Source organism: Archocentrus centrarchus, unplaced genomic scaffold (genome assembly GCF_007364275.1).
Source record: "Archocentrus centrarchus isolate MPI-CPG fArcCen1 unplaced genomic scaffold, fArcCen1 scaffold_27_ctg1, whole genome shotgun sequence".
Classification (NCBI taxonomy): Eukaryota; Metazoa; Chordata; class Actinopteri; order Cichliformes; family Cichlidae; genus Archocentrus; species Archocentrus centrarchus.
This window is the reverse complement of record NW_022060257.1, coordinates 97,618-123,775: the sequence shown is the minus strand read 5'-3', so window position 1 is coordinate 123,775 and position 26,158 is coordinate 97,618. Positions and strand designations below refer to the sequence as shown.

General features: G+C 41.0%; 1 protein-coding gene across 2 annotated transcripts; it reads left to right on the top strand.

Annotated features, from left to right (window-relative positions):
- The first annotated feature begins 488 nt into the window (after positions 1-488).
- Positions 489-21,585, top strand: nelfb (negative elongation factor complex member B). Of its 2 annotated transcripts, XM_030723810.1 has the most exons (13): positions 637-738; positions 2,099-2,259; positions 2,352-2,451; positions 9,922-10,152; positions 12,522-12,707; positions 12,816-12,928; positions 13,019-13,121; positions 13,734-13,829; positions 15,745-15,887; positions 16,527-16,633; positions 18,983-19,124; positions 19,675-19,783; positions 20,289-21,584. In XM_030723810.1, exons 1-13 carry the CDS (start codon positions 637-639, stop codon positions 20,445-20,447), a joined length of 1,752 nt encoding a protein of 583 aa, XP_030579670.1. In that variant the 3' UTR covers positions 20,448-21,584. The 2 variants fall into 2 exon arrangements, with proteins under 2 accessions (XP_030579671.1, XP_030579670.1); XM_030723811.1 differs by lacking the exons at positions 12,816-12,928; positions 13,019-13,121 and having other exon boundaries at positions 489-738; positions 20,289-21,585.
- Positions 21,586-26,158: the final 4,573 nt, after the last annotated feature.

The window sequence follows — 26,158 nt, the reverse complement described above, 5'->3', positions numbered from 1 at the left end:
CAACATTCGCTGTGTTCACCACGTGTTCTGCACTGACGCTGAAGTTTGTTGTAGAGTTTATTGAGTTTTGGAGTTCATGTTCAAGTTTTTCATGTTTTTCTTTATGTTTCTCCTTGTTGATGTTCATGTGTTTCCTTAATATTACACACATTAAACACCTAATGCTGCTATTTTGTGAACAGTTGGTTGTTGAATGCAATTTTTTAAACGGTTTCTTTTTTCGAGTTATTATTATACAATAGTCACTTTTGCACCTGACAAAGTATGAAAAACTAAAACTGACGAAAACTAAACTAAAACTAAGCATGAAACCAAATATAAAAACTAATGCTCTGAAAACTAAAACTATCACATTAAATAATTGGACTTCCGGACCTTGGGCTCATGAAATTTTGTCTGACTGGACCTCTTTAAATTTTATTTGAATACCCCTGGTCTTTGGTGTCACCGTAGAGCGTGACGGAACGTTTCATCGCGGGTGTTTCTGACGGAGTGTTTACAAAGTAACCACAAAGGAAGTTCTTGGAAAAGCAGATAGTGTCGTTTTTAATAGCAAGCGCTCACCTTTTGTCCGCGAAAACTAGAAAACTTCATTTATATACAGATTGTTTAATTGATGCAAAAACTGAAGCCAAGATGTTCGCGGGGCTGCCTGAGCTCGGGATATCCAACGGAGAGGATCTTAAAGAAACTCTCACCAACTGCACAGAACCACTAAAAGCCATCGACCAATTTCAGGTAACGCTTTGCTATTAAATCCTCGAATAACAGGAGTGTACATTTTCAAAAACGTTAAATGCGCTTCTTCAGAATTATGTAAATAACATACACGTATGTTCTTAACCATCCGAGCTAGCCACCGTTCTCCATTGTTTCCTAGCGAGCTATTTTCAGCACTGTTGTAGCCATAAACAAAATGGAAATGCAAATAGAGAGAGAGAGTCCGACATTCCTCCTTCGTTGCTGTTATTTTAAACATCATTTCATTCCGCACATAATGTGTGCCACAACGATGTTGTTTGCGTTGTTTTGTTAACGTTTACAGGTGTGTTTAATGACCGCCGTGAGGTGGGCACAAGTGATATAAGTTGGTGACAGCTTACAGCATTAGAGAGTTTGAAATGCCACTGATTATCTCTAATAAGTAATACAGCTTATGAGAACAAAACCATAGACTGTATATAAAAATGGGCATACCTTCTTCATGTGAAAAGTGAAGACAGAACTCCCAACTATTTGACGCTCCGGTTTCATAGGGGGTGCTCATGAGATAGTCCAGAATTAATGGGGACCAGTGGAGATGTTGCTAAAACATGTCCCTGTCATGATTTGTACACTTCATGTTTTGATAGAAGAAATTGAGACGACTGATTTAGTTCAAAATTTCAGTTGTTTGTTTGTTTGTTATTACTTTTAAAGAATTGTTGTAAATTATCTTTCTATAAGCATTGGGGATGTCACAGCACCACAAGACTATTTTACAAAATTTGCCATTTTGATATTAGGCAAGAATTGCATAGGATTTGTAGCAGCTCTGATAGCAGTCATCTCCCACCTCAACCACCTACTTCCTATAAACACATGGGTGTTTCTGCTGTGGTTTAACTATGCTTTTTAATTATACTTTGTACACTGTGCCATCAAGGAAGTGGACCCTGTTTTGAATTCACAGTCAGCATGCTAGGATTTTATAGGCAAAATCAGAACCCCTTCTTAAGTTTGGACCTTATTATCAGTGCTACATTTGTGAAAAATAAAATGTGTATGTTTGTTTGTCAGTTTGTTTTTAGCCAAAGATGTGTCTGTGCATAGAGTCAATAAACCTACTAGCATTATTAGTTTAGTCATCTCTGCATTTTAAAAACTTTCCACCTTCATACTCCAGACCTGAAATGAGCTTGAGAGACTTTGAAATAAAGCAGTGCTTAGTGGACCATCTAAGTACCATATTTTCTGAAAGATCTCACTGGAGTATTAAATATAGTTGGTCATGTCTTAACAGGAATGAGTCTTTGTGTGTATGAGCTGACTTTGATTAGAGCAGCTGCATAAGTAGAACTAAACTCTAATGAATCCTTGACATGTTACATTACTGCAGATGGAAAATGGAATTCTTCTGCCAACGCTGCAGTCTGCTCTTCCTTTTCTTGACCTCCATGGGACACCTCGGCTGGAGTTCCACCAGTCCGTCTTTGATGAACTTCGAGAAAAGCTGATGGAGCGAGTTGCCATCATAGCAGAGGGCAAGGACGAGGACAGGTGCACAGTTGCTTATTTTTGACATTATTGTTCTCTGAGGGAACCAGCAGGATTGCTTTTATGATTTTCCTTCTCTTTTCCTCAATTTACAGATACAGAAAGCTTGAAGAGCTGCTGGAGAAGAGCTTCCCACTTGTTAAAATGCCATCCATTCAGCCGGTGGTGATGCAGGTCCTGAAGCATCTACCCAAGGCAAGTGTTAGTATATTGTCTATTATACAGGTATTTATATACCTAAAATATTAATAAAGTGTTGTCAGAAATCCACATATTTGAATTTGAAGCTCTAAAATATCTTTAAATAATAGGTTTTTGACAGGTTTCTTTTATACCAGTGGTCCCCAACCTTTTTTGAGCCGCGGACCGGTTTAGTGTTAGAAAATATTTCCACGGACCGGCTTTTAAGGTGTGGCGAAAAAATACGTCAAAATAAATGATACGACCATAACCAAGTGTGATATTTTCTACGTATAATAATAAAAAACGGGAATCTACTTTGTATTCGTATGCAACTCTATCAGCAGCGTTCTCGTAACATCCCGCCTCAACATGAATAACAGGCTCTCTGCCCACAGCGCTCCCTGGTCAGCTGTTAGAGCCATGGTAAAACATGCCTTCAAAATAAGATACACCGCAAAAACAAATACAGTAGAAATCACCTCAGTCGGATTCAAATTGCCCAGTTTGGGGTCTATTATCGAATTTCGCTGCAATGGCTTCTGCTTCATCTATGAATTTGCTTCTGCAAATTTTATAATCTGAAATTTTACTCGTAAGTGCAAGTTTGTAGCTTACACTTGCCACGATTGTCCCCGGTGAAATGAACTGATATAAACACTAAAACAATTTCCAGGCGTTGTTAGTGTGTGTGTAGTTGTGCATGAACGAGCCGATGCATGGAAGTGGGCGGACAGGAGCTGAGGAGGGTTTTAGCGCTAAACTCATCCAGTTTATGCGATCACATTTAACTGGAAATTTATTACAATGGGACCAGATTTTTCATCCGAGGTAGGTGAATATCCGACGGATTTATGTGATGATTTTATTGGAATTAATGTTAGGAAAAATCAGGACCTGCAGATGCCATCCAACTAGAGCGAAAACCCGATTTGTGCGACTTCGACTTAGGTGATTTTTACTGTATAAAGCGCATGAAAAATACAACTCACCATAACACTGAATCAGTGTAAGCCCCCTGAGCTTGTTTCTCTGATACTCATTTTTGCTGGCTTCTGGTTTGACTGGGTTCGGCCGATTTCACATGGAGCGTGGCTGCAGAGCCGCGGTGTCAAGCGCTGGAGAGTCAGTTTGATGGCTGGGTCTACCTCACTGCTATCCCCGGTGTTGTTAAATAAAAATGGTAAATGGACTAGTTCTTACATAGCGCTTTTCTACTCTTGTTGAGCACTCAAAAATTTAAAGAAGCGTTATGTAGGTCAACCAACCGATTTCGTTAGACAGGCCTGAAGCTCTCACTCACTCTCACTGTGGTTGTACAAGGACTGAATGGCCCGCAACAATGGGCCAGACACCCCATACTCCCGCAGAACCTCCCAAAGAACACCCCGAGGAACACGGTCGAATGCCTTCTCCAAGTCCACAAAGCACATGTAGACTGGTTGGGCAAACTCCCACGCACACTCGAATATCCTTGAGAGGATAAAGAGCTGGTCCAGCGTTCCACGACCAGGACGAAAACCGCATTGTTCCTCCTGAATCCGAGGTTCGACTAACGGACGCACCCTCCTTTCCAGCACCCTGGCATAGACCTTACCGGGGAGGCTGAGGAGTGTGATCCCCCGAAAGTTGGAGCACACCCTCCGGTCTCCCTTCTTAAAGATGGGGACCACCACCCCGGTCTGCCAATCCAATGGCACTGCCCCAGATCTCCACGCGATGTTGCAGAGGCGTGTCAACCAAGACAGCCCTACAACATCCAGAGCCTTCAGGAACTCAGGGCGAATCTCGTCCACCCCAGGGGCTCTGCCACCAAGGAGTTTAACTACCTCAGTGACCTCACCCCCAGTGATGGTCAAGTCATCCCCCTCATCCCCAGACTCTGCTTCCACTACAGAAGGCGTGTCAGTGGGATTCAGAAGGTCCTCGAAGTATTCCTTCCACCGTCCGACTATAGCCTCAGTTGAAGTCAGCAGCACCCCCCCCGCACTATAAACAGTGTGAGTGAAGCACTGCTTTCCCCTCCTGAGTCGCCTGACGGTTTGCCAGAATCGCTTCGATGCCGTCCGAAAGTCTTTTTCCATAGCCTCACCGAACTCCTCCCACACCCGAGTTTTTGCTTTGGCCACTACCCGAGCTGCATTCCGCTTGGCCTGTCGATACCTGTCAGCTGCCTCCGGAGTCCCACAGGCTAACCAAGCCCGATAGGACTCTTTCTTCAGCTTGATGGCTCCCTTCACCTCCGGTGACCACCATCTGGTTCGGGGGTTACCACCACGACAGGCACCAACCACCTTGCAGCCACAGCTCTGAGCAGCCGCCTCAACAATGGAGGTGCGGAACATGGTCCATTCGGACTCAATGTCCTCAGCCTCCCTCGGAATGCTGTCGAAGTTCTGCCGGAGGTGGGAGTTGAAGATCTCCCGGACTGGGGCTTCTGCCAGGCGTTCCCAGCGCACCCTCACAATACGTTTAGGTGTGCCAGGTCTGTCCAGCATCTTCCCCCGCCACCTGATCCAACTCACCACCAGGTGGTGATCAGTTGACAGCTCAGCTCCTCTCTTCACCCGAGTGTCCAGAACATACGGCCGCAGATCTGATGATACGATTACAAAATCGATCATCGACCTGCGACCTAGGGTGTCCTGGTGCCATGTGCACTTATGGACATCCTTGTGTTCGAACACGGTGTTTGTTATGGACAAACTGTGGTTTGCACAGAAGTCCAATAACAAAACACCATTCGGGTTCAGATCGGGCAGGCCGTTCCTCCCAATCACGCCCCTCCAGGTCTCACTGTCATTGCCCACGTGAGCGTTGAAGTCTCCCAGCAAGACTATGGAGTCACCAGATGGAGCACTCTCCAGCACCCCACCCAGCAACTCCAAAAAGGGTGGGTACCCTGAACTGTCATTCGGCGCATAAGCGCAAACAACAGTCAGGACCCGTTCCCCAGCCCGAAGGCGCAGGGAAACTACCCTCTCGTCCACCGGTGAAAACTCCGACGTACAGGCAGCAAGCCGGGGGGATACAAGAATACCCACCCCAGCTCGCCGCCTCTCACCGAGGGCAACTCCAGACTGGAACAGAGTCCAGCCCTTCTCCAGGAGACTGGTTCCAGAGCCCAGGCCATGCGTTGAGGTGAGCCCAACTATGTCTAGCTGGTATCTCTCAACCTCACGCACTAGCTCAGGCTCCTTCCCCACCAGAGAGGTGACATTCCATGTCCCAACAGCCAGTTTCGATAGCCCGGGATCGGTCCGCCAGGGCCTCCGCCCTCGGCCACCGCCCGACACACATTGCACCCGACCCCTACGACACCTCCTGCGGGTGGTGGGCTTGCAGGAGGGCGGGCCCATGTAACCTCTTCGGGCTGCGCCCGGCCAAGCACCACGGGCTAATGCCTGGCCACCAGACGCTCTCCCTCGAGCTCCCTCCCCAGGCCTGGCTCCAGGGTGGGGCCCCGGTAACCCTATCCCGGGCAGGGTAAACTGTTCCCTTGTTTTTTCCCTCATAAGGGTCTTCTGAACCGCTCTTTGTCTGGACCCTCACCCAGGACCAGTTTGCCATGGGAGACCCTGCCAGGGGGACAAGCCCCCAGACAACATAGCTCCTGGGATCACTGGGACACACAAACCCCTCCACCACGATAAGGTGGCGATTCACGGAGGAGAGTGAGAGCTTGGTCCGTATAGCCGGTAATAAGTCGGATTTGTTTCCTGTGGGTGTTGGACTCCGTCAGGGCTGCCCTTTGTCACCGATTCTGTTCATAATTTTTATGGACAGAATTTCTAGGCGTAGCCAGGTGGCGGAAGGCTTCTTCCTTGGTGGCCTCAGAGTCACATCTCTGCTTTTTGCAGATGATGCGGTTCTGTTGGCTTCATCAGGGGGGGTCCTTCAGCTCGCAGTGGAACGGTTCGCAGCCGAGTGTGAAGCGGCTGGCATGAGAATCAGCACCTCTAAGTCTGAGGCCATGGTCCTCAGCCGGAAAAGGGTGGAGTGCCATCTCCGGCTCAGGAACGAGTTCTTGCCTCAAGTGGAGGAGTTTAAGTATCTCGGGGTCTTGTTCACGAGTGATGGGAGAAGGGAACGGGAGATCGACAGGCGGATCGGGGCTGCTTCTGCAGTGATGCGGACGCTGCACCGGTCCGTCGTGGTGAAGAGGGAGCTTAGCGTAAAAGCGAGGCTCTCGATTTACCGGTCGATCTACGTTCCTACCCTCACCTATGGTCACGAGCTTTGGGTAGTGACCGAAAGAATAAGATCGCGAATACAAGCGGCAGAAATGAGTTTCCTTCGAAGGGTGGCTGGCCTCTCCCTAAGAGATAAGGTGAGGAGTGCGGCCATCCGGGAGGGGCTCGGAGTAGAGCCGCTGCTCCTCCACATCGAAAGGAGCCAGTTGAGGTGGCTCGGGCATCTGATTAGGATGCCTCCTGGCCGCCTCCTGGGTGAGGTGTTCCGGGCATGTCCCACCGGGAGGAGGCCCCGTGGTAGACCCAGGACACGCTGGAGAGATTGTGTATCTCGGCTGGCCTGGGAACGCCTTGGGGTCCCTCCGGATGGGCTGGAGGAGGTGGCTGGGGAGAGGGAAGCTTGGGCTTCTCTGCTTAGGCTTCTGCCCCCGCGACCCGGCCCCGGATAAGCGGAAGAAAATGGATGGATGGATGGATGGATGGATGGATGGATGGAGGCCTGAAGCTTCTGGGTTTAATTTTAGCGGTGACGTATCATGTGAGCAGAAACGTCTTGACACGTCAAAAGGAAGTCATGGAGGGAAGTAACGGAGCGAATCCGCCCATTTTTCAAAATAAAATATAGTTTAGGCGCAGATAATAACGGAAATAATTTAAGTTATTTATTCTTTATGTGCGGCCCAAATGTCCCACGGCCCGGTACCGGTCCACGGCCCGGGGGTTGGGGACCTCTGTTTTATAGGACTGCATTAACTTAAATCTCAATTTCAGTGTGTTTTGAGGAATGTTCTATTGATCACATGGTAAGAAAACAAACTATCTTGCAGTCAGCAACACTTGCACAATTCTAACCAAGTCACATTTTATTGGGGTACGCCCTTCAAGCATGTTAAGAAAAAAACAAAAAGCATGTTATGAACAAAAAGAGGTACTTCAAGAAATGAGTTTATTTTGTCTAATACGGTATGTACAGATGCCTACAGTAAAATTCATAATATTAACCAATATTAACCTTGTTCCTTGGATCATGGTTATAGTACTACAATGTAAAACATTGCCGTGAACAGCTGGTTAATGCAGAGCGTATCACCGTTGAAATGTCCGATCAGATACACCTTGAATTACTGTAATTATGCAATCGTTTGTCCTATTGGAAAAATTCAAATGTTTCTGAAAGCTGAGCAGTTATGCTTTACACCTAATGTAGTGTTATTACAGTAATTGTTGCTGGAAGTCCGCGAATGGCTCCACTTTTGAAGTTAAATAAAGGGTTAAGGGCTCTACAAGGCTAAAGTTTTACCAGTTTTAATACTGTAGTTTTGAAATTTGCACTATATTTTTTTTCCGGTCATGGCTGCCAGTTTTGTATTTATGACCTCACCCCATCAAGGTACACTTAGGTCTTAACCAATTGACAACCATTATGTCATGATGGTTGTACTAAGGGAGTACCTCAGTTTAAAAAAAGTGACCCTAAAAGTCCTAAGGGCAATTATATCCTCAGTTTAGACAAAACAAATGGGATTCTTATGAGTTATAGCCAGTGGCTGATTCCTTAGTACTGTGCCAAGTTGAGAATTTCACCAGTTTGCTATAAGAACTGTTCGCAAAGACCACAATTTGCAAGCGGGCATGGCTATTAGTACTAGCAAGTGGTGGTTTGTGTGCTGGGCCATGAATTTTTTTTCTGGCTAGATTGTAGTTCTTCTGTGAAAGAGTTTGTTTACTCTATGTTGTTTTTTTTGTTTGTTTTTGGCTTTGAAAAAGTGAACTGAGAGGGTGAGTCAAAATTGAAAAATGATTAAAACACAACAAAAACTTTGTGATTACATAATGTGCAACTGTTGGACAAATGGTCTGAAAAGTGCTTAGTTTTAATTTCTCCTTAAGTGGTTACATAGATGGTAAAATGTACTGGGATTATATAGCACTTTTCTACTCTACTCTGAGCACTCTAAGCAATTTAAACAATATGCCTCATTCACCCATTCACACGCATTCATACAAGCCCTTTTTTCTTCACCTAAGTGCTTTCTATCTACTATTCATACACACATTCACACTCCAATAGATGCATCACACAACAACTTGGGGTTCAGTATCTTGACCAAAGACACTTTGCCATGCAGATGGGAGCAACCAGGGATCAAACCATCAACCTTCCAATTAGTAGGTGACCTGCTCTAATTCCTGAGTTACAGCCACTCCAAACATAGGGGGACACATATGAGCTGTCTCAGTTGAAATTCAAGGGAAAGGAGAGGAACGCCATTGAAAATCATTGTGTGATTCTGTTGTGTTCATGTGCTTTTAAGTTAATCAACTGTGGAACTTGCATGTTCTCCCTGTATCTGCATGGGTTTCCGGGTACTGCGGTTTCCTCCCACTGTCCAAAGACATGCAGTTAACAGGGGTTAGGTTTAGGGATTTATAAAACGATTATTTTAGTAATCGAGTATTCTATCGATTATTCCATCGATTAATCGGATAAGAAATACATTTTTTTAATTAACAGTTTATCTGCATATTTTAACTTCCGTACTGCAGTTTTTCGCTGTGTGAACAAACAGCAATGGATGGAGCAGCTACAAAGTTCTCTTTTTTTCCACCTTAGCACTTGCTGATCAGGTCCTTGATGAAGGACCTCCAGCTGTTTCACAGATTTAATGGTGGTTACTAAAAGAAAAGGCTGCTGTTTTGGACGCTGGAAAAATGTTTCCTTTTTCACTACTTAAGCTCACCGTCTCAGCTTTGCCTCTTTGCGCTTGCGTAGTTAAAACCGCTGCCTGCTATGAGTGTTTTGAAAAACTAGTGGCTGCGGGAGCCATGGCGCATGTGTGAGTAATGTTGTGATGCTTTGTATTCACAAGCATTCTCGAAAATACGTTTCTACTGCAGGTCTATATTTAGTCACTAATAAGGAATTAAAGTATAAAAAATATTTTGACGGAGCCCCTCGGTCCTGGGGGGCGGGCCTTCCGGTACTGAACCATCGTTAGTGCTAATGGCCCGCGCTCGCTAGCAAACCAGTTCTGGTAGCTACAGCTGAAGTAAAGACAAAAATAACAGCTGAAATTCTCAGCGAGCACAACACACACAGACACACAGAGAGCAGTACAGGGTGTACCCTGCCTCTCACCCTTTGTCAGCTGGGATAGGCTCCAGCCCCCCCCCCCCCCCCCCCCCCCCCCACACACACACACACTTACACTTAAATTTCATATATCTTTAATTTGCAAAAGATAAAAAAAGAAAAGAGTTCTTAATCTTTATTGCTTGCTTCTTCCTGTAGGTGCCAGAGAAGAAACTAAAGATGGTGATGGCTGACAAAGAGCTGTACAAGGTGTGTGCAGTAGAGGTGAAAAGGCAGATCTGGCAGGACAACCAGGCTCTGTTTGGGGATGAAGTCTCGCCCCTCCTAAAGCAGTACATTGTAGAGAAGGAAGCAGCTCTGTTCAGCAGTGACCTCTCCATCCTGCACAATTTTTTCAGTCCTTCACCTAAAACACGGCGCCAAGGCGAGGTGAGTTGCCGACGTTGGAGTTGTCATAAACCATAGTAAGACTGGATTCAGAAATAATTCAGACTCCATATACACTTAAGTTTAAAAAAATAACTCAGTTTAAAAAAGTGAACGTTTCAAGAATTCTTTGCAAATTAGAAATACTTAGACCCTTAAGCTTCTGTGACAGCAATTACAGTTTGAACTGTTCTTGTATAACAAACTAGTTTATCCCAGCCAATGGTGAGTGTTTGTTATATCATCCTCAAATAGTAAAAGCCATTCCAATATTGTTTTAGCTGAAAGGCTTCTCCTCATAGTGTTGTTCAAAGATGAACTATTGCCCCAGTCTCAGGTCATGTCCAGTTTCTTTTTGACCACGTTCATCCTTCTTTAGGTCAGACCAGTCTACCAGTCCCCGCAGCTGAGAAGCAGTTTCATTTATTTAAAAGTAAAGGAGTGTGGTGCAACTTCCAGAGAACTTTTGGTAGGAACAGCACCTGCTGCTAATAAGTCAACTGCAGTCAGCATTTACTCAGAGCTCATGTTCACACACCTTGTGTGAGCTAACATTGACCAAAATAGTGGTGAGATATACTGTCCTGCACTATTATGTTGTATGTATTGTACATCATGATTTAAGCTAGTTGGCAAATTGCTCATGTGTTATCCATCGGTTTAAAAAAAAAAGAAAAAAAAATCAAATGTTTTCATTATGCCAAAACATGATTTATGGACAGCAAAAATCAGCACTGGTGAAACTGTTTGGCTGATAGATTGCCACTGGTATGATTTGGTTAGTGATAATGTTAGCAAGAAAGATACAGGTAGCCCCCTGTAATAGTATACAAATTTGGTGTTGGTCAGTCCTTTAAGCTAGTTGACAAAGTAATTTGAAAATTGCTAGCTAAGATACCAGATCAGTCCAGGAAGATTTAATGAACAAGCCAATCTTATTTATTGAAGATAGCATTTGCTATGTAAGATAGCATTTGCTATGTAAAATAGCATGCAATTCATTTATGCTTGCAGGTACACTAGCATTAACTAATATTAGCCAGAAGGGTAAAAAGAAAATAAATATGTCAGATTTCATCCTCAGTAGGGTTTCAAAAAAATTCAATACTCAGATAATAATCAATACTAAAAATGGCTATCTGATTAGATGCTCACTGGCAACAGCATCAATACCAACAAAGTCTTTGCCAAATCCAGTTAACACACAACTTCTCACAGCACTGTTGCAGACAGGCAGCCATGCAGCCCATACCCTCACAAGGTCTGAGCATATGAACAATAGTTGACTGAACAACACTTTATGAGGAATTACAAGAGGTCAGTAAACCTCCCATTTCAACAACACTGAAGTTACCGTAAATGTTAATCTGACAGGTGTATGTGTTAATGTTAACCATTAATTATTAGCTATTACCCGATAGCCACATTAGCTATCCTTTAAGTTATCCTTAAGGCAGCAAATTTTATCAGTCCTGCCCATCTGTAATGTTAATAGGCAGTGTTAATTTAACAGGATAACACAACTTTTGGTATCTAAAAAGTGTTAAGTCCCAGATTGAAGCTGAGAAAGTACCACAGTACCTCAGCTAAGCTAAAAGTATTGTTACAATACTTAAGAGAATAATTATCTACCTTACATTTATGTTACTGTAATCTTTTGCTCTATATCAGACAACTTAAAAATAGTGTTGTCACTGATGTTATTGTTTGTATTGCTCTTTATTTAAAAAAAAAAAACGCCTCTTTAATTTTATCTTTTTTTTTTCTCTTCTCATCGGTATCGAAAATTGTATCAAATAATTTCCTGGGTGTCATGAAATGCTAGTGTTATGGTAACCCTAATCCTGAAAACCAAATGGTCTCTCCATGAATCAAATGCCCTACTCATGTTGACTATATTTTTCTCCAGATGTCAAACATCTGCATTTTTGGCACTGCGGGCTTAATTAAGTAAAACTGGCTTTCTTCTGGCAAATGTTAGTGCCAGTGTTAGCTGACATTCGCTATCAAACTACTGCCTGAAGCTAATGTTGCTCACGGCTGACTCTGGAAGTGGAAGAGAGGCATTGCCAATAAAAAGCATTATGTTAACAAAGTTACATAGAGCATGCTTAAATGTTGATTTAAATATTCAGCCTTGGTAATGAAATTTTCAAATCAGCAAAATAGTTTAAATACTTGATGAAAGTGCTATATGTATATAGATGTTATTTTTTTTAAAAGTAGCATTCTTAGTTGAGGTAAAATTAAATATATATTATACTTTATATCCATTCAAAATACACATAGGAGAAAATGGTACCCTCTGGATATCAGGGGCCTATGTTGGAATATTATCTTTGTTAACCATTCCTTTTGTCTATATACTGTAGGTGGTTCTAAAACTGACCCAAATGATTGGGAAGAATGTGAAACTCTATGATATGGTACTGCAGTTTTTACGAACACTCTTCTTGCGAACCCGGAATGTCCACTACTGCACCCTGAGAGCAGAGCTGCTTATGTCTCTTCATGACTTGGACATCAGTGAGATCTGCTCTGTGGACCCCTGCCATAAGGTGAGGTCACAAACACTGGTGGTAAATAAAGCCCTGAATTACATTTTTTTCAGTGTTTTTTTTGCTTTGTGTTACTTGTTTTCGTGTTTATGTTGTGTACTTTGACAGTTCACTTGGTGTTTAGATGCTTGCATCCGTGAGAAGTTTGTGGATGGTAAGCGAGCCAGAGAATTACAGGGTTTCCTAGATGGAGTGAAGAAAGGACAAGAGCAAGTCCTTGGGTAAAAGATGAGGAATTGGTTTGTGAACATAGTTGTTGATCACTGGTGACTGCATTAATTAAATGTTTGGAGAATACCTGTGCATTCCAGGGACCTGTCTATGATCCTGTGTGACCCGTTTGCCTGTAACACCCTAGTCTTGAGTATCATGAGGAACCTGCAAGAACTGCTGAGTCAAGATGCTTTACCACGAGTGAGTGTATTGTGCATGAGAAGTGATACACAATCATGCTGAGGGTCTGTGGTATACTGACTGACAGCTTGGTGGTGATGATGCAGCATGCATTGTGGCAAATAAAAGGAAGGATGTAGAGGAGTGAAATGATCAAACAATGCCAGTCTAAAGGCAGGTTTTAGCTGTGCAACAAAACAGTCTCTATTAAGCCCAAAACACAATTGTGTGCAGTGGTTCAGCAGTATCACATTATGTTTAAAAAAGTCAGTGAGGTTACTCGAGCCAACTTAAACATTGTTTAAGATCATCTTAGTGGGGAATATGTTTCATTTTGGAGTACATTTGATAATATTTTTAAAAATCTGTTGCAGTCACTAAACGAATGTTAAAGTAACTAATTTAGTTTAAACAAAATATTTCAGTTCTTTTCAGAAGCAATTAAACGATGCATTTCTAGTTTTAAATGCTTTAAGTGCCTATTTCTGCTCCTCACCTACCACACTATTAGATCAACTTTAATAGTTACCTGCACAAGTGTACATATTTGCATTATCCTGTGATGTGTTACAGGCAGCATGTTTTTTCCACGTGTATTTTTAGTAAAAGAATCTTAATTGTTTTTGCTAACAGGACAGTCCCGACCTGATGCTCTTGCTGAGGATGCTTTCACTTGGTCAAGGAGCATGGGACATGATCGACAGTCAGGTCTTCAAAGAGCCTCGTTGGGTGTGTAAATGCTGACACCTACAGGTGTAACTATGCATCATGTTTTTACTGTCACTGAATAGAAAAAAAAGTGATTTGCTGTATACAGAGGTGGGAAGTAATGTATAAATACTACATTACTGTGCTTAAGTAGAATTTTGGCAGTATAGTGTACATCTACCTTGTGTCTTGATTCTGTGTATCATAGTGCATTACAATTTATCACAGGTGATATTTTCTTACTCACCCTTGTGTCTTGTGTGAAAAACTGGGGTGGTGTACTCCCTAGCAGATCAAAGAGAGCAGAATTGTATGATGTTTATTTGCAAGGCTCTATTGCAAAGATTGCCTGCCTACCTCTGTTCCTTGATTGAATTTAAACATAGTACTTACAATGTCAGGTCACAGGATATTTAAACATTAGCTGTAGGGCTGCACGATATTGGAAATTAGTGCGATATGCGATATGGAGGTCTAGTATTGCGATAACGATATTGTCGCGATATTTTTTCTTTTTACCTAAAAATGCAATATACATGACCAATAAGAGAAAAAAAAATTTATAAAATGTATACCAACAACAAATATGCATTTCAAATGTTGCATTTATTTAACATATAAACAAACATGTTCACATGTTTGTTTGTTTTTTCATTTAAATGTTATAGTACATTAGGGCTATATGTCTTGAGAGTAATTTTTTATCTTTAACACTTACCAATTGCCAGATGCAGGCGATGGCCAGAGCTCTGCCTTCTCATAAGGAGCGGCAGAAGCGAAACTATCATTTATGTTAGTTTGTGAACTTGCCTTTCGTTTGCTTGACTTTACCGGAGTAGGCTGTGGGTTTTTAGATGTTAAATATACGTTGTAAAGTTCCTTGTGGTTGTATTGAAGGAGGTTTGTCGTGTTTCCTCTTGACATAGCCACGATTTTTCGGCATGACTTGCAAAGAACTTGTGTCTGTGACTCGTCCTGTGTGGAAAAACCGTAGTCGTCCCAAATTCCGGAGGTGCAGTGTCTTTTAGGAAAAAGTTGCTCTCTGTTTTCGTCTCGACTCGTCTCTTCAATTCCCGCCATGCTTGTTTTCCTTCTGTGTGTGTATGTGCTCCCTGCGCCGCTGAGAGCATGTGCTCGCTCTGGCCAATAGCGACGCGGCACCTTCACATTTAAGGTCGCGCGGGATTGGTCAAAGTGCGGACATAAAGAAAGACGTGATTTATACATTAAATAATTAGAAATTATCGCGCATTTTTTAGATATGCCTATCGCACGTGCCAATATCGCGATGACGATATTTTTTCGATATATCGTGCAGCGCTAATTAGCTGTACCTCTTGTCCACAGTGAACTTGGAAAAGCTGGATTTAAATACTTGGTGATCTATAAATGGAATTAGCCACAAAAACAATGAAGCTACAATCTGAGATTTCACTGGAACACTTTAAAGGGTTGTATTTGTTTGTCTGCAACTATTGTTGCACATTTTTCTTTATTTGCAATCATGTATAATGTGTCATTTGTTAGACCTTTCATTTGTACGCAGGTCTCTCTTGAAAAAGACATCTTGATCTCAATGAGACTACCTGTTTAAAGGACTTAAGAGTAGTAATAAGATGATGATTTGATGCAGCAACATAGGTACATCAATCAGTATTCAGTTGTTGTTTATTACAACTGGCTTCAATGCCTTTGGCACCCAGTGCTAACAGCATGCCTGTTTCACACCATCCCACAGCTTTTAACTTGGTTAGTTGTCTGTGTTTTTTCATGTTCAATACATGACAAAGTGGCAAATGATGAGCTGATTAAATCTCCGCAACAAATTTTAATCATTTCAAGGATTTGTTTGAAAACAGATCTCACTGCAATTGTCATTCAGCAGCAAATCAAGTTTATTGATGTTTTTGATGTCTTCCTTTGCCCTCACTTTCAGGATTTGGAGGTGGTGACACGCTTCCTGCCTGCAATGATGTCGGTGGTTGTGGACGATCACACCTTCACCGTGGAACAGAAGCTCCCAAGTGAAGAGAAGAGCTCGATGTCATACCCCACTACTTTGCCAGATTCCTTCAACAGGTAAAAATATAGCAAAAAGAGGGGAGAGGCATATGTTACACAACATAGTTTGTTGTTAATACTGGTATCTCACACCTTTTTTTTTTTGATAAGAAGAGCATGTTAGCCCCAATATATTAACCCTCACATCTTACTCTGTGAGGTAAATATGCCAGAAATATGTGGGGCTTGCCAGAATCTAGCCAGAACAAATTCACTGCCCGGCAGTATCAGCGAATCACCTGATATCCCCCCCCCCCCCCCCCCCTTTTTTTTTTAACCTCTTACTGAAAGATCAGACTGCCATCTTGCACTGTAGCATCTGTCACACAGGCATAATCTGTCCTCAGACATTGAGTCTATCAAGTTCAGTTTTAGAACAGTGGTGTTTTTGAAATGGGATGTGACAAGTAAAGGACTGGATCTGACTCTGGAATAGAAGTTGAACAAATAAAACTTGTATATCATATCAGTGTTTCTGTATGTTATTGTGCTGACCATACTTGCCTTTACTGTTGTTAATGGATGATAAAATTTGTCTATTTAAGGTATGGGAGCCCACTATAATAGTCTCCATGTATGCCATACATATAGCCAGCCATGCTGTTGTAGCAGGTTATAAAAATGCTTTCATTTAGAGTGTTTGTTTCACCTGCTCAGATACCTGCAGGAGAACAGAGTGGCCTCTGAAATGGGTCTCTATTATGTTCTCCACATTGCCAAACTGAGGAACAAGAACGCATTACAGCGGCTACTGCCTGCCCTCAGTGAGTATCTGAATTTTGTTTTATAGTCCTAAAATACCTAAAAACATATCCTAAAACAGCAGCCATTTTATGTCCTTACTTGATCCAAATGCAACATCAACACCTCTTTTCACATAACTGAGTCTAATACCCATATATTTCATCTACAATTTTTTATATTTGTTTGTTACATCTTCTCGGTTCCATTGGTTGTTTTGTTTTTGTAATAATACCAGTATTTATTAGGGATGTGCACAATTAGTCAACTTGATGACTAATTGTTGCTATTGTCAGTAGTCAGCTTCAGACATACTGGTGGTTTAATGTAATTGTTAACATTCTGATTGATGCCTAGTGCCAATAAATGCCCCCCACCCCACCATTATTGTAATGGTTTCAAAATATGGTTGTATGTAGGCTTTGGCAGAATAAACTGGCAATGTCTACCAGCTGATTACTCAGTGGATATTCAGTGCAGATGGGTGGATGATAATTTGCATGGTAAGAAGGCTTCTGATGCAGATGTTACACTTAGATGTATTGAACCTGAATACATAGTGCCAGGCCACAAAATTATCATGTCAAGACTGGAGCATAACCATCAAAAATTGACATGAGATTAATGTGTGGATTAGGGAAAGGCATACTGCTGAAAAAAAGGCAGCACACCTGTGAGTTAGTGTTGGCAAGTGGGGTCTGGATAACATCACCCGTGTCCACAATAATGGAAGCAGCATGGTAGTGGCAAACAATGACCTGTTAGATTAGGAATCAGTTTCTTTTTTTTGTCCATACTCGGCAGTTGGCAATAAATGATGGATTGAGACAACTGATTGGTGCATCCACAAGACTGGTGAGCCATTTTCGTCACGTACTTTGGTCACTGTGACACTAGAGAAAAAACATGAGCAACAAGATCTACCTGCACACAAACTTATCCAGTCCTGCAGAACTCTGTGTAGCCACACACCTCCATCACTGCTGTTCTGTCAAACAGAACACTAACAAAAACTAACGGATGCCAGTGCTTTGGAGCTGTTACATGAAAACTGTCAGACAATTGATGTCTCAATTGAATTCCCTTTAAAGGGCCACCACTGCTCTGTGTGGGGAAGCATGCATATCAGTGTTGATGATGTTCCCCATTACCATGTGTTTTTTGAACAGGTAATGCTAATACCCTACTAAAAATAATTTAAAACATTTTTATGAGGAGGAAAATTAAATAATTTTAGAATTTCAAAATTCTTTCCAACACCAAAAAAATTGTCTCTCATCAAAAAAAACAATTCAGGCACAGTATTGTGTGTCTTTGTGTTTGTTTTAATTCCCAGAGGTTATTTTTAACTGATGGCACTTTTCATCCATGCAGAGCTGGAAGTGTGACACTCTCTGCCTCTGCTCTTGAACCCCTCAGCTTTTTACAGAGGACATGCAACAGTTTAGTATCATAGCCTTTGGACAACTAATAAGCATGATTCTGAGAAAACTGCAACAAGGCTACAAACAGAACCCACCTGAGATCTATATTCAACCAAAGTGGCACAAATCTTGCTTAATTTCCCTTTTTGGGGATGGCTATGGGGAATTTGCAGATAAAGACGAGCTGGAGTGCTACTGGATGGAAATCTTTCACCTAATGAAGTGTAGAAGGGGCTACTCCGGGCTACATGCCAATGTATCCTTGGGCAAGATACTTAACCCCAAGTTGCTCTCCGACCGTTCTGTCGGAGTATGAATGCGTGTGAATGTTAGGTAATTAAAAGCACTTAGCTTCGCAAAAATGGAAGTGCTTGTATGAATGGGAGTGCATGGGTGAATGCAAACAGGTTGTATAAGCGCTTTGAGTGCTCATACTGAGTAGAAAAGCGCTATATAAGAACTAGTCCATTTACCATTTACCATTTAGTAGTGGTACGTGAACAGTAGCTGGTTCTCCCAATTACATCAGCTTGCAAGTTGCTATTTCTGTGTCCCCACTACATCTGTTTCAGCTGAGAGTTTTTCTGCTGATTATTGTTAATAAACTGAGATCTAGTCGAGCAGTGTTCATAATGCATGATATAAGGTGCCACATAGTTATGCAGTATTTAAAGTAAGTTCATTATTGAAGAATGTGATTAATGGTTTCAAATGCCTTTGTTCAGGCAATTTTTTGACATTGTCCATTAAACAGTCCTCAAATTTAACTTGATATTTGAATGTTTCTCACTTTTACATTAGTCAAATTCTTTTTCTAATTTAGCCAACTAAGAAATTAATTGCAAGGAAGATCCGTAGGATTAAAAAAAAAATTGATTTTACTTTCAGTATGTTACTGATAGACCCTGTTTGAGACTTAAAAGTGTTTCCTTTTATGTTCCCCCACAGTGGACACCTACAATGACATGGCCTTTGGTGACATCTTCCTTCACCTGCTAACTGGACACCTCACCCTGCTCTCTGATGAGTTTGGATCAGAAGAGTTTTGTTCAGTTGTCTTTGATGGATTTCTTCTTACTTCTTTCTCCAGGTAGGTTTAGTCCAGCTGATCTTGTTGCAGTATACAACTACATCACCATCCTCATGTGAAGCCGCCCTTAGCAAATTGCACAATAAACAGAGTAGACTGAGGGGAAAAAACCCCCAAAGCTCTTATTATCACCAGTTGTAGACAAGGGGAAGTCTAGTCGTGCGGTGGTTAATACTATTGCCATCAGAACTGGACCACAGAATGGAAGGTGGCCTGGTCTGAATTATGTTTTCTCAGAAAGCAATTGATAACTTCTAAGTTGCTGCATAGATCTTTTATAACATCTATATTGTCAGCTGGAGCAGGCAAAGTTGGCACTGTTGGTATCGACACTGTTGCCAGCGATTATCTAATCCAATAGTCATTTTTGGTATCGATTACTATCTGTCACCCTATGAATTATAGAGACGGAATACGGTCTTTCTAAAAATTAAGCCTAAAACCATGTATTGTCCTTGATGCTTAATAATTATTGTGTTACACAGTTGGTGTGATTCCTAACATTAAACATGTCTTGACTGTTTCTGGCTTCTCTCTGAATCTATTACAGTAAAGAAAACGTCCACAGGCACACCCTGAGGATGTTGCTACATCTACACCACAAAGTGCTACCATCATACATGGAAACATTGATGAAAACTCTGGAACCTCCTAAACAGGTAGGTTTCATCTGTACATTGAGTTTAATTTAAAACTGAACAGGAGCTATAGTGCTAGGTAGAATGAGTAGGTCTATTTTGCTCTTCCATAGTGACATTTCTGGAAGCATATGACTTGTGTTTCTGTATGTCAGAAAGAAGAGGTTACTCTTGGCTGCTCCTTCGTCACAAGGGGTTGCTACATTGGGTACATGGGGAGAGTTTTATGTCAGATGTTTTGAGCTGGAATTGAACCAGCAACCGTCCACTTGCTAAGTGAATATGTAAACCACTACATGCCCCTTCATGTCACCTGCTTTTATGTGCTGGATTGTCTCAGGGGCATCTCTGCACAGCCTGCACTTGGGGTCTTGCCTGGTGTTGTAGACCCCAGCCTCTATCGATCTTGTGCTTAGAGCTTGTTCCTATGCTGCCATGTGTGTGGGTGAACTTGAGATAAAAAATAAATCTTAGTTTATTGTATGGACTGACACAATCTGTGTGATGCTGTATCTTGTGATTACAGTGCAGCGAGCCACTGAAGGAGCTCTACAGCCAGCTGACTGAGAAGTTGGAGGCGCAGAAGAAGAGCCCCCCTCCACCAGATGAAACTCCATCCCTGGACTTGGGGCTGCACCCAGTGACGGTTCCCACCACCACCTCAACTCCAACCACTCCTCTCTGAGACACTGCAGAAATGGAGATTTTAATCAGTGACAGACTGTGCATACAGCCCCCAACTGTCTCGTGAAAGACTGGATATTTTATAGTTGTATTTGTCGTGTCAGATTGTTTTTCTTTTTCATAAAGATTTAATTTCTGTAGACATGTGTCTTCCAGCTCTGCTAGTGTAGTCCTGCAGCCAGAGTTCTGGATTTGTATTTGTGTTCTTGCATTATTGTTCAGATATACAGTATTTTCACATGTAACTGGGCTGTCTGTGTGTTTATATTTGAAGTCTGTCAGTAGTGCAAAAACCCTGTAAATAAAGTACTATTTGCAAATATAGGTTAATTTAGTGTGTTCTGGGCAAAATGCTACCTTGTGCAATACATACATCAGTATGGTACAAATGCAGTCTTGATGAGAAACACTTGATTACAAGCGGAAACACAAGAGACTGGTGTGCGTAGACCTCATTGGTAACTCGCCTAGCAGCTACACATGGAGGCAGTGTCAGATGAGAACATATGTACGACTAGTCATGGAAGTATTCAAGTATTTTACTGTTTTGATGTGCTCTACAGTTTTGACAAGTTTTATTCTTCTACATCTACTGTCATTTCCAATGCAATGCAAATGTTGCATTTTGTAATTCCACCAACATTATTTTAAGATTTTAAAATTTAAATCTACTAATAAATAGTGTTATTGTAGATAAACCTTCCAAGCAGTATATAATTAATTAAAATAATCTCATCAGTGCAACCTTGAAGGAATGTATGCATTACTAAATCAATATTTATGATCCAAAAATTTCTTGTATGTGATTCTGTGTAATATGTACTTTTACTGTAGCTTGGGGCATAGGGCTGAACATAAGCCTAAAAATTGCATCCAGTGTATTTGAGCAAACACACTGGATGATTATGGCACAGGCAATTCAGATTTCCTGTACTATAAATCTCACCTTTTTTTGTCCCATCTATACCAAGGCTTAAAAACAATCCTGAAAACACTGGTGGTGTGTCTGTTTACACACAAACATATTTAAAAACGCTGAAAACTGCAAATAAATGTGTCAAAGCTTGAGAAAAGACCAAACAACAGATTCACTATGAAGCAGTGTTTATGTCAGCAATTTAGAAATTATTATATGCTATCTGTATTTAGCTGTGTTATCCAGCATCCCATGATGTTCATTTTTTCATTTGAAAATATTTACCAACTAAATTTCTGCCCTATTTTTGTTCCGCTTATTTTTTTTCCATTATGACAAACTGCATACCTGGCAGTTCCCTAGTGACTCTCACATCCTCTACATACTGTCATGTGTCCCTGTGTTACTAATCAAAGTATACTTTTTCACACTAAGATTATACATTACATTGGAAGTGGTCATTACATGTGTTTAATGCTGATGCAAATCAGTATATTGCTCATGTTCATCATTATTTTAAAACTAATTCATTAATAAGATTTTGGTATTTTCCTGTCCTCCACTGCCTTTTAAAATGTTACCAGCTATACTGGATTTTGTCACAGGTACTGGACTGCTTCACAGACCAAACAGAGAATTTGTAACATGATCTGTTTGACTTCACAAGTAATATTTGGTAACACGCACGCACACAACATCTTATCCCTTGCGTTGTTTGTCACTTCTCAATACTTGGTTTTTAAAGGGGAAATTTATTGACTTGTGAAAAAAAAAAAAGTGTTCTGTGACTATCGAGGAGGTTTGTATGAGGAACTTACCCTTTATCGTAGCATCAGGTCATCTTTATTTTTTAACCAATTACCAAAACTGGAAATGACAGCAGGGGGAAAAAACTCAGTTTTTAGTAGATTCAGTAATGTTTATGAAGTAATTGGGTATAGTATATCATAATAAAAAAAAATATTCTTATAACTTGTGCTATTTTACAACTACTCTTATGAGAGTAGTTGTAAAACAGCTAACTGATCATCTGCAGAGGAATGGTTTATTTCAAGAGTTTCAGTCAGGTTTCAGAATTCATCACAGTACAGAAATAGCATTAGTGAAGTTTACAAATTATATTACAGCCTGACAGTGGACTCATCTCTGTGCTTGTCCTGTTGGATCTCAGTGCAGCTTTTGATAATATTTACCATAACATTTTATTACAGACATTAGAGCATGCTATAGGTATTAAAGGTACTGCACTGCAGTGGTTTAAATCATATTATCTAATAGTCTCCAATTTGTTTATGTAAACAAATTGTGTGTGTCTTCTTCACACACAAAGCTTAATTATGGAGTTCCAGAGGGTTCTGTGCTAGAACCAATTTTATTTACATTATACATGCTCCCCTTAAGCAGTATAAACGTTATCTATCCATGAAGCCAAATGACACATCAATTAGTTAAACTGCAGGAATGTCTTAAAGACATAAAGGCCTGGATGACCTCTAATGTCCTCCTTCTAAATTCAGATTAAACTGAAGTTCTTGTGCTCGGCCCCACAAGTCTTAGAAACATGGTGCCAAACCAGATACTTTGGATGGCATTACCTTGGCCTCCAGTAACACTGAGAATCCTTGAGTCATTTTTGACTAGGATATGTCCTTGAATGCACATATTAAAAGAAAATATGTATGGACGCTTTTTTGCATTTGTGCAATATTTCTAAAATTAGAAACATCCTTTCTCAGACTAATGCTGAAAGGCTAATTCATTACTTCTAGGCTGGATTATTGCAGTTCATTATCAGGCTGTCCTAAAAGCTGCCTGAAAAGTCTTCAGCTGATCCAAAATGCTGCAGCTAGAGTACTTACAGGGACTAGAAAGAGAGAGCAGATTTCTCCCATACTGGCTTCTCTTCATTGGCTCCCTGTTAAATCTAGAATAGAACTTAAAATCATTCTCCTCACATACAAGGTCTGGAATAATCAGGCCTCATCTTATCTCAAAACCTCATTGTACAATATCACCCCAATAGAGCACTTCGCTCTCAGGCTGGCTTGTCGTTCCTAAGATACTTAAGAGTAGAATGGGAGGCAGAGCCTTCAGCTTTCAGGCGCCTCTTCTGTGGAACCAGCTCCCACTTTGGATTTGGGAGACAGACACCCTCTCTATTTTTAAGACTAGGCTTAAAACTTTCCTTTATGATAAAGCTTATAGTTAGGGATGCATCTGGTGACCCTGAACCATCCCTTAGTTATGCTGCTATAGGCCTAGTCTGCTGGGGGGTTCACATAATGCACTGTTTCTTTTCATTCACATTATTTACTCTGTTTATACTTCACTCTGTATTTAATCATTATTATTAATCTCTGGCTCCCTTCCACAGCATGTCTTTTGTCCTGTCTCTTTCCCCTCAGCCCCAACCGTTCGTGGCAGATGACTGCCCCTCCCTGAGCCTGGTTCTGCTGGAGGTTTCGTTCTGTTAAAAGGGAGTTTTTCCTTCTCACTGTTGCCAAGTGCTTGCTCATAGGGGGACATTTTGACTGTTGGATTTTCTGTCTTATTGTAATGTCTTTACCTACAATACAAAGTGCCTTGAGGCAACTGTTTGTTGTGATTAGATGCTATATATAAATAAAATTGAATTGAATAACTCTCTAGAAATTAAATTCATAATAGTGAGATATTAATTTCAGACTAATGTAATTTTAAATATAGGGATTGCTTTCATTATAGTTGGATAATATTTTTTCAAATCTGAACCATTCATAAATTCAAGACTCATGACAGAAAAATCTGAACTTGATTTTGTTTGTGGTTGGGGGTGTCCTGACAGCAGCTGAACACATGGCTCTTCTTTGATAGTTATCAGGCAAATACTTTTCAGGCCACTGGAATTTTTGCTAAATAACTTCAAGTGACCACTGGAGAAAGTGAGTCCAATCACGAGCAGACAGTATATAAAAGATGAATGTCGCTTTCAGGCCTGAAACATGAAGCATGTGCAGACGTACCTTAAACCTGACCAGAAGTTGGTGGCTTCTCTGGCTTAAAAGGACATGTACAGAAGGCTACAGGAAAACAACGTGTTTAATTGGGACCTTAGTACACACTTTCTCGATGAGTTTAAGGTCATTTCATGTTTCACAGAACACACCATGAAGTTCATTTTGTAGGAAAGAGTCAGAAAGAAGGATAACCCATGAAATGCTGTAGGATGGGCCTATCTCGTGATAATTTGCCACAGTGTGCTTGGTTTCTTAGTCAGGGCCACCCCTCACTCGCCACATCCAGTTTCAAAACATTAGTGTGGTGACAGTGAAAATGTTCAGTTCCAGGCTTTTCACTGGGACTTTCCAACATTCATTGGTTATGTAATTTCTATGCCCTTAAAAGCAACAACAGGTTCTGTGTTGATACTATTTAGAGCTTTGTAGACATATACTTATTTTTTGTAACAATCTTCAACCACTTGGCAACAAGTATCAACAACTACCAAGCAGCAAGGCTGAAAAGTGAAGCCAACAGGGAAGTACTACAAATTGCAGTTTGTTTAATGTCCACTTGAGGCTGGCTCCAAAAGCAAGTTAAAGCCCATAGAATTTTATGTTAAAATATCCACCTTTACAGCAGTAAAGAGTATGTTTACAGCCTGGGGCAAAAAATAGATTCACTCTCTATGGATAGTTTCTCTGGATGTTCAGGAGAGTCGTGCACATTGAAATAAAGCATTTCATGATTTAATAATGAATTGTTCAATAAAATATGCTTTAGTAAATTACTTTTACATTTATTTTATTTATTTAGACCAGTGATTCCCAAAGTGTGGGCTACTGCAAGTGGATTAAAACTGGTAATAGGAGGTTGTTTGTGATATTACTCAGACCTAAATTTACTGCTCTTGTATTGAAGTTTGTGTCCCAGTGGGTCCCATATTGGCATTAACACTTTACATATGACTGGGTACCACTAGCAATTTATAGATAACAGCAAGTTTTGTGAATAAAAATTTCAAGGAAATACATCACTTTCTCTTGCATTTTGATTAAAGTGAAGATTTAAAATTGGGTGGGCCTCATGGGATTTTCTGTTTTTTAAGTAGCCGCAGCACTCTTGACTTGGGGATGGATGATTTGGACATTAACCCTTTAACATCAAATGCATTGTTGACTCTTAGGCTACTTTTTGCTGCAGTTTTTGAGTTTATCAGTGAGAGAACAATCATCATCATCATCATATGAATAATAATCACAGTAACAATATAAAGGACTTCATAAATATATAGGACTCACAAAGATCACCAAATTTCTGGAGGGTGATTGCTGAAACTAGGATGTGAGCGAATGAACAAAAAAGTGGAAAAACTAGAGGGACAAACATTTTTGCACCTGAAAAAAAATTATCACAACAAAGACTGAGGACCCATTGGGGGAAAAGTTCCAGCATTTTCTAGTTTCTCTCAGCAGTCACAGGCACTTTGGTGCAGATTTGAAATGCATTCTGATGAAAATGTGGATTACATGAATTAAAAAAACTGTAAAATTCTAAGTGTTTCTGTTGCAATTGCTTAATAGTTTAACATGAAAAGCAGAAACAAAAAAAAATTCTTGGACATTTTTTGTTGTTTTGGTGGTTAAGTTTTTAAATGCTTTGAAATTTCTTGTCCACATGAAGAAATGTTATCATTTATAAAATACCAGTATCACCTATGGATTTACTGAAAAACCTGATAAGAAGCATGTGGCTGAAACAGAAAAAAGTCTATCACTGCAAAGCTCCACCCCTGCCAATTCCACATGTAGACAACC

What these genes read in the sequence shown, in the direction of transcription:
- nelfb (XM_030723810.1), top strand. Translation starts at nt 637, where the DNA reads ATGTTCGCGGGGCTGCCTGAGCTCGGGATATCCAACGGAGAGGATCTT. An exon ending in TCCTGAAGCATCTACCCAAG is followed by an intron (nt 2,452 to 9,921) that starts GCAAGTGTTAGT and finishes TTCTTCCTGTAG; the next exon opens with GTGCCAGAGAAGAAACTAAA. An exon ending in TCTTCAAAGAGCCTCGTTGG is followed by an intron (nt 13,830 to 15,744) that starts GTGTGTAAATGC and finishes CCTCACTTTCAG; the next exon opens with GATTTGGAGGTGGTGACACG.